This window comes from Triplophysa rosa, linkage group LG25, assembly GCF_024868665.1.
Source record: "Triplophysa rosa linkage group LG25, Trosa_1v2, whole genome shotgun sequence".
NCBI lineage: Eukaryota > Metazoa > Chordata > Actinopteri > Cypriniformes > Nemacheilidae > Triplophysa > Triplophysa rosa.
In genome coordinates this window covers 9,780,488-9,789,393 of record NC_079914.1, presented here as the reverse complement: position 1 = coordinate 9,789,393, position 8,906 = coordinate 9,780,488, and the positions used below count along the sequence as shown (strand labels likewise).

The 8,906-nt window shown below is 36.3% G+C and overlaps 1 protein-coding gene across 1 annotated transcript; it reads right to left on the bottom strand.

Annotated features, from left to right (window-relative positions):
* Positions 1-248: 248 nt before the first annotated feature.
* Positions 249-3,369, bottom strand: si:ch211-212d10.2 (uncharacterized protein LOC557710 homolog). Its single transcript, XM_057325167.1, has 3 exons — positions 2,952-3,369; positions 2,403-2,515; positions 249-1,623 (listed from the first exon to the last, which is right to left on the bottom strand). The coding sequence occupies exons 1-3, from the start codon at positions 3,121-3,123 to the stop codon at positions 1,525-1,527; spliced, it is 384 nt and encodes a 127-aa protein (XP_057181150.1). The 5' UTR covers positions 3,124-3,369; the 3' UTR covers positions 249-1,524.
* Between the last annotated feature and the right edge of the window lie 5,537 nt (positions 3,370-8,906).

Here is an 8,906-nt window from a genome sequence, read left to right as displayed (position 1 = left end):
CTCACGTTGTTGATCGTAATCCTATGTGCATCCTGAAGTGAAACGCCATTGTTCCCTATGACGCCGGATGTAACAGAGCTGGCAGAGATTTTAGCGGAAGGTCGTCATCGGTTCGTGTGCATATACCCCATTGTGGAATACAATGTGTATGTCCATTTTTCTGGAATGTAAATAAAGATCTCTTCCAAACACGTTCTGTTCACATTGTTTTTATTATATTAAACATAAATACAACATAATATAACTTATGACATGGTGAAGATAATAAATTAAAGAAGACTAGAAATTATATGAAGGCATCAACACAAGTTTGTAAGACATGTAAACATTTTAAAATAATTGAAACGAAAAAATCTAATTAAATTGTGAAAGGGGATTATATTTGCATTCTCAACAGATGTTAATGGCTGTCCTTTCCTGAAAGCCAATGACTAAACATTGCAAAGGTCGAATCAAAGATGCAATTTCGGTGGGTGCAGAGTATGTCAGGTACCAGAACACTAGGGGGCCCAATAGTCATTACTTTGTAATTGTTTGTTTATTTATTTATTTTTAGGGCTGTCAAACAATTAATGGCATCCAGAATAAAAGTTTGTGTTTACATAATACTGTATATGTCTGTTTACTGTGCCTATTCATTTTGTATTTATATGTATTTTGTATTTATTTAGATGTATTTATATAAACGTTTGTTAATTTTTATATTTTTCTTAAATATACAGCTCGCATGTATGTGTATGTGTTTATAAATACAAAATTAATATGCACAGTACACAGACATACATTATGTAAACACAAACTTTTATTCTGGATGCGATAAATCACTATTATTCGTTTGACAGCCCTATTTATTTTAATCTTACATAAATAAACACATTCTATCCATTTACAGTGTAGTTTTAAAAAAATCATCATCCAAGTCTCTTTCCTCACTTAAACCAAAGCGCGCATGACATGTTAATCCACCGTTTTTATAATGGAAACATTTAGAATTTTTATAACTAAATATATTAGATTCCTGACCAAAAACTAGGCTACTATGTCTATAGTGTAAGACTTAGCAAAATGGCAGCTTTTAAGCACTGTTTGATGTATGCAAGCTTGTTTCGGTGTTCAGCAGCTTAAATGTATTTCATTTTGCATTATTGTTAAAGCATTCATGGAATGTAATATTATAATGATATTTTATAATAAATGAGTGTTTACAATTATGCATCTGAATCAAGGCTAATTTAGTTCAAATTTTGACTAAGTTGCGATAACCACATTGAGCACATTATCCCTGAGTTCACTAAACATCTTACAACTTTGAAGATATTCATATTAAAAAAATACAGTATTATCAGAAAATGAATTGTGTCGTTTATCAAAGTGGCATTTCAAGTCATTTGTATTGGGAACCATTTAACAAATGAATACTATATTTGTCAAATAAAAGTTAACTGCATTAAAGACGTTTAGTCAAATGAGCCACTTTTTCATTTTTGAATGTTTCGCAAGTGATACATACAAACTGATGGTTCTTTAGTTCTCTTTGACCAGGCTGAAAGGCTGCAATGACAGATCACTGGCGTGCTTGACGTACACAGTACCGTCCTCCAATTTCACTTCATAAACCTGTTGCTAAAACAAAGGAAAAGTAAAAAATAGAGATTGATGAAAAACACTGAGGATGCCTGCACGGCGTTATTTCTGCAGATGTAGATGAAATCCTGATGCTAAAAAAGTGATATACAAGCATGGCTTATGGTAAGTAGTGGTGGGAACTGGGACCGTTGTCTAAAATCTGAAGATTTCAAGGCACCGAGCCCCCCAGCGAGGATTGTTTTACCAAATCTTTTCTTTATATTGATTGGACTGAGGTCACCGTAACATCTAACCAGCCGATTATTTACGTTCCCAATGTGAGAGTTTTTCATTTAGTGAAAGAGCAGATGTTCGACTATATTGAAAAGAATGCCAAAATGAGAGCGGCTCGATTCGTAGAAATGAGACTTTCCACATGCCTGTTTGGCGGTGCTCATTTCTGTACGATTCTGTTGATGTGTAATCCACTACTGTGTGAGATAATGTTTAGTGTAGCACGTAATTAAAGTGATGGAACAACAAATGTGGTTTGAATGCAAAAACATTGCCGGGAACGCTGAATTACAGACTATTGCTCTCTCAGTCCAAACTAATAATGTTTAAATGGCTGGTTTCCCTTAACTGGCAAGTAAAGGTTTTGGAGCAATGGAATGATCATCTTCTGCCAATGAGGGCATCACGTTGATTCAAGACAATGCAACATAACTGGACTCAGGAGACTGTTGTAAGTTATGTATTTTATATACATTTAAAGTACAAATTATGATATGTAAAGATCAAATTTTGAGTTATGAGTTACATTTTTAAGTGTTTACCTGTAAACCTGTGCTTGATTTCCCTGTCCTGAGGTTGAAGTCATAGTCATGCCAAGGACAGAAAACCTGAAGAACATCAGCCTCCTCAATATCTCCATCACAGAGAGGACCACCTGGTAAAACCATAGTTAACCACAAACTTAGCATTGTCTCACAACAATAATTATAGTTATACCATGATATTTGTTGTAAAACTATGGAAATACGCAAGGTAACCATGCAGTCCACCAAAAACATGGCCAAACTGCTTGTTGGACTTCATGTACATATAGGCTTGGTGGGCACCACTGTCATTTTACTTTAAAAAAGCCATTCAATTTTTTTTACAAATGGACAGAACAATGACGAGTTGTTCAATATTAATGCAGTATTTTTTGAAGGACCAAAAGAATTAAGCGCGTGACTGACACAACACCACAGTACAGTACAAAACGTCTATTCATGTTTACCATGTGTGTCATCGTTGACAGCTAGCTGGCTAGCTAAATTAGCTTTACATACCAACAGAGTAACATACAAACGAATAAAATAAGTGATGTCACATCATACCTGAATGCGCACAGCGCGCGTCCATCGCGAAGAATTCGCCGCTCACGTAGAAGAGACAAACATCCGCGTCGCGTCCATCAGATGAATACATCAGTCGGCATTTTTTCCTAGACAGCTCAGACAACGGGCCTATCTGCCTCCAGGAAAAACTCTTGTCATCTGGGGAAGTCATAAAGGTGGGCTAAGCGTGGTCATTAATGCGTTTTATTTCTTTCCTTTTTTGTGGAAACGCGATATAATTCAGTTCGGATTGGTGATGTCTGGCTCGACTCCCATGGACCGGGATGTTGCTTCCTGGATGCTGTACTGCACATTGCCACCGAATGGGGGTCTCCAAAGACTCTGAACTCCTAAACTGTGCCCTTAGGAAATTAACGGTAACATACATATTATAGTATAGTAACTAGCAAGGTATTTGTAGTAAAAGCATACCGACCACAATTTTGGGCTAATTTAAGATAATTTGGAGAGGGAATTCTGTTCCCAGCATTAAAATCTTTTAGTTTAAGTACAGTTGTAATCTGGTATAAAATTAATTTGCTACAGTTGTGGGAAGAATGATAAAGTGCCTTCTGGTGAAACCCTTATACAATTTACCATGAAGTCATTATAGTAAAATTATATAGTAAGCATGTTCTTGACATATTGATCGCCACTGAATCTGAAAAATTGGTCATATTTTGAGGGTTCTGGTAGTATTCAATTTATTACAACACACTTATGGGACAAAACATCAGAATATATTTGTTTAAAAGAATGGCTGTTTTTTGGAAGCTGTTTTGAATGAAAACAAAATTAGGAAAGAAGTAGCCTGACTAAAAAAAAACAAGCGATTCTGGTAACAATTATGAAAGCACTCCAAATATTGAGATGTAAAATTAAATTAAAACAGTACTAAATTTAGGAAATCTGATCTGGCAGATTAAGTCACATATTGCAATACAGAGAACTGGAAATCTAAGAAAAATGCTTTCAGTGATTCAAACAGCAAACAATGAAAATAACCAAAGCAGATGTGGTGTTTTTCAAAGATTTCTTTGATTTCCACCTGTGTGTTTCGTAATCAACTTTTTCATTTCGCCATCTTATGAATTCTTCAGGAACAAAACGATCTGTTTCATAAACATGAGCCATTCCAGTGCACGACCAAAGCGCAGATAGACCACAGTGCAATTTCATATTTCATTCTACCAACTGAATTGACTTTATACAGTGCCAATAATTCATTTTTTAAATTGATGTTGTCTAGCATTTAGCCTATAATGAGCTTTCTTACTGGATGGAATATATTAAACACTAAAAATACATCCAAGCTATAGACAAACACCTTAGGCCTATTTATCACTATAAGCATAATTTCACATTCTTTTCTTTAAAAACAGTTATTAATAAGTATTTTTGTGTATTTCTGTATTTGGCCAGTTGATGTATGTCAAGTGTTTATTAATATTAGGCGTAGTTGTTTATATATGTGTGTATGTGGCTTTGTTTTTATATCCCGGTGGGGACGTAAACCTGAATGCACACCAACTCATGGGGACTCGTATCACAGTGGGGACCAAAATTGAGGTCCCCATGGGCAAAAAAAATTATAAATCGTACAGCACCATAGTTTTTGAAAATCTAAAAGTGCAAAAAGTTTTCTATCTTTACATATAGGGGTAGGGGATAAAATATAGTTTGTACAGTATAAAAATCATTACGCCTATACTGTCCCCACAGAGATTATATATATATATATATATATATATATATATATATACAGTATATACTGTATATATATTGTCCATAAAATGATCTATTTATACTGTTTAAAACATAAGTCATTTAAAACACAAAAGGTACAATATTAAAGTTACAATATAGGGCTATAAAATTCCATAATAAATGTTATATACTGTATAATGTGTTTATATAATAAATGTGTTAATCGTGATTAATCGATTTGACAGACCTAATCTAATTACAATCATTTGTATTCAACTAGAACTCATTTCTACAAGACAAACTCTTGGAGATCCTTCTTATGCCAATGAAAATGTTTGAGAATCTAAAGAGTTTAAGTTCCTACGATTAAATACACACAAGATAAAAAACCATGACCATATCACTCCAAGTCTTGGCTTCTCTTCACTGGCTCCCTGTATAGTTTAGAATTCATTTTAAAATCCTTTTAATTGTGTTTAAAGCTTTAAATGGACAGACACCTTCCTATATAGCCGATCTTATCAGATTAAACTCAGCACCTAGGCCTCTTAGGTCTTCAAATCAAGCTCTCCTACATATCCCACGGTCTCGTCTAAAATCTAAAGGTGATAGAGCTTTTGTAGTAGCCGCTCCTCACCTTTGGAACCAGCTCCCCCTTGATATTAAATGTGATCCTTCCAGTTCTGTTTTAAAATCAAGGCTCAAATCACATTTTTACTCACTGGCTTTCCCAGCCTAGTTTTTTTTTCAATATTGTGTTTTATATTTATTTTTAGACAGATTGTGTAATTTTATTGTGGTCTCTGTACAGCACTTTGGTCAGCGAAGGCTGAATTTAAATGTGCTTTATAAATAAACGTACTTACTTACATAAGCTACAGCACTTACGCAGTTTAACTGTTAGAAGTAATGTGTCAGAATAACTCAATAGGTGTCATGCTGTGCTATGCTTTTTCAAAAATGAATCTTTTTTAATTGTAATTGAATTACAATTGTTGGATGCTTTAAACCGACTCAAAGCATGGGAGTTGGGGACACTGCTCATGGATAAAGACCCCTAGCGTCAATTGCTGATGCATCTATCAGGGTGTGAAATTTATATTGGAGATCACTTCACTCCGATTCGATTCAAAGCACTACTGTAACGGTTCTGCTCGACCCGCTTTTTCGAACGAGTTTCTAACCAGCAAACAAGCTGGCATAAAAGCCAAACTTCATTTGTCATCTTCCCATTTGCTAACATTTCTCAGATTGCGCGAGCTTGCAAAAATGCAGTTTATTGCATTAAATGAGGACTCTTGTTGCTTTGATTGTATTTAATAATTGTTGCACAGACTTTCCGTTGCTTGAAACAAGCCAGGCAGTGAACGCGTACCAGCCTTTTGGCACGCAAGTAGTTTCAGAGTTTTTCAGGCTTGGTGCAGTTTCACGCAGCGACTCCCTGCTCACTTACCCTTCAGGCATCACACTCATATCATCAGAATTCTGTGGGTTTTGGCATGCGAATCTATAAATATTTCTCATATTGCTCCTGTCCTTCTGAAACCTCGTATCTCCATATTTTGTGATTTTTATTTTTGGCCCCAAATCATGTTTTTTGTATGTGCATTCAAAGTAATATCTGTTGGATTGTTTTAGTATGAAGTATTAATACCTCAAAAAATATGGCTAACTAACACAATAAAACATAACAAGATTAAAACATGATTCTTGAACAAAACGTTATCTGTTTTTGCAGATGAACTCACACAGCTTGAAGCTAATGATTTTTTATAACCAGATAATCTCTAATGTTAATATTGATAACTTCCCAATGCGTATATTTTGGCATTTTAACCTATTACCTCATTTATATTTACATAAGCTACTCCTACTTTATTATGTAATGATTCTGCAAAACAATATGACCTTTTTGCTTCTTTTTTTTTGAATGACATCATTGCATGCATTCTGCATTATTACAATTACATTATTTTATGAGGAGTGTGGACTATGATGATATCATAGAACTGATATCATGCCAGGACACAATTTTGGCAGAACTGAAAATTAATAGTAAGGTGATATTTAGAACCTGCTTGTGTAACAACGCAAAAGTGCCAGACAGATAAAATGACTTTTGGCCAGAAAAGCTCATCAGTAATTGCCACAAGCTCGTGACTGATGAGATATAATTTGGCAACAACGTCAATGAAGGCTCAGGCAAAATGCTTTTCTTTCTTGTACAAACTGCGATCATGTACCACGTGCACGTGTGCCCCAAAAATATGGTCGTCTCATATAAGTCTCTTAACGTACTGACTTAGCGTAGACGCTTTCCCAAAAATATGGTTTTCATACACAGAACTCTAAGACCTGCTAAAGGCTTGCATTACACCAACAAAAATCAGTCAACGGCATGATTTGTTCACCTCCAAAAATTTGTCGTTTGCAATTAGTGCGCCTTATACCCGCCGGGTATAAGATGGATTGAAAAACATATCAATAATTTTCGAGAACACCTGTCTGGTGTTTAAAGAGGTTAAATTCTGCGATACCCCTGAGGGGCCGGAGAATTATAGTGATGTTCATTCTCCTCTGCTGCCATTAGTTTTCTTATCCAGACGTGAGCGAGATGCTGGGTGAATTCCACAGGAAACGAAAACTTGGTTTACTGCTTTGCGAGAAACAAAACCGTTCCTTTGAGAACCAGCTGATTGGGGTTCAACCTCGGTACAAGTGTGTTTATCCAAAATTAAAATGAAAGAAATAAGTGTCCTGTTTGTGAGTTGCCACCTCTCGATAACCTTCCGATGCTAAGTGGGGTTTTGGATGGGAAGTGGCCTTGCGGAGACTTTCTTTTTAGTCTGAACCACAAACCGATACATGGTTCTTCTGGGGAACGTTGCGGGTAACGCAATAGCGAGACGGCTCTCGAACCGTGAAACCAGACTTTGTACGTTCCGAGCGTCAAAGCGTGCCAACTTTTTGTACCCCATAAGGCATGAATGATGAGGCCCAGCTGCTAGCGCCTGCAGTGCTTTCGCTGGGAGATATTGACAGGACCTTGGTGTGGAAATGACCCTGGAGAAAGGACCAAGCCTGGATCTTGATGAATGTCGTTAAGGGAGATCATGAACGCGAGCGTGGAAGATATTCATTCGCCGGCCTCTGCTGACCTCTGTTTCTCTGCCTCTGTGTCTGCTGAAATGATCAGTACATCCCCGATTCATCCTTTCCTCACTCATAATTATATCCAGATACAGTTTTGCAGTCTGTTTATCTGGAAAAGGCTGTTATCAAAAGAGGAAGAGAGGAATCAATACACATTTTCTATTGGTCACCAATATATAATTTGGCTGCTGGTCTTCAGTAAAGAATAATAGTGTTCAGGTTTCAGCAGGATTTTGTAAATAGTAATCAGTAAAATTTCTTTGGTCAAACAGCATCATGAGAGTAATACTTTGCAAGTGCCCCTTCTCATACGGACCACATCTTTCATCTCTGCATGCATAATTCATGATTGTTTTTCTGGTCCTTGCACAAAAACCTCGGCAAACAGCCCATGTGCAATCAGCTGTGTTTATGGTCTAATCTGAAGAGCCCTAGTCCATGTCAACCAAATTGTAATTCTATTGGTTGCAATTAAGCCAATGTACTGTATACAGTAAAAAAAAGCCATTGGGTTAAATTTACCCAAATGTTTATATTTTAACCAACAATGGGTTAAACAACCCAGCACGGTTCATTTTACCCAGTTGTTGGGTTATCCCTTTTTGACACAACGCTGGGTTGAAAATAACCCATTATTGTGTAGAATGTGGTCTATCCACCACACAATGCTGGGTAAGCTATAGCTTGACAACTCTAAATATTCTGGGTTATTTTCAACTCAGCGTTGGGTCAAAAAGGGACAAACCCAGCCGTTGAATTAAATTAACCTCCCCAAAATTTATATTTGACCCAACAATGAGTTAAAACATCCCAGCATGGGTTATATTCAACACGGTAAGAAGCTTAATTTCTTGATAGTATGACATGTAGACTTGCCTAGATCATGCTCTTTAGCTAAATTCACCGTCAGTGAAGCTCATAATCCATTGTGGCTTTTTAGTCAAACTGGTTGACTAAAGAAACCTTGTCGGTTAAGCTGTTGTTGCTACAAAGACTTGTGGTGGCACCAGCCGATAAGATTTGTCACTGGCTTGCTACTGAAAAGTTACAGTATTGTGAAAAGAGTTGAGTCACACTACTGAAAAATGTACTGTA

Coding starts and splice junctions, on each gene's coding strand:
- si:ch211-212d10.2 (XM_057325167.1), bottom strand. CDS start 3,123: ATGACTTCCCCAGATGACAAGAGTTTTTCCTGGAGGCAGATAGGCCCG. Junction 2,516..2,951: donor CGCGCGCTGTGCGCATTCAG/GTATGATGTGAC, acceptor TGGTTTTACCAG/GTGGTCCTCTCTGTGATGGA. Junction 1,624..2,402: donor AATCAAGCACAGGTTTACAG/GTAAACACTTAA, acceptor CCTTTGTTTTAG/CAACAGGTTTATGAAGTGAA.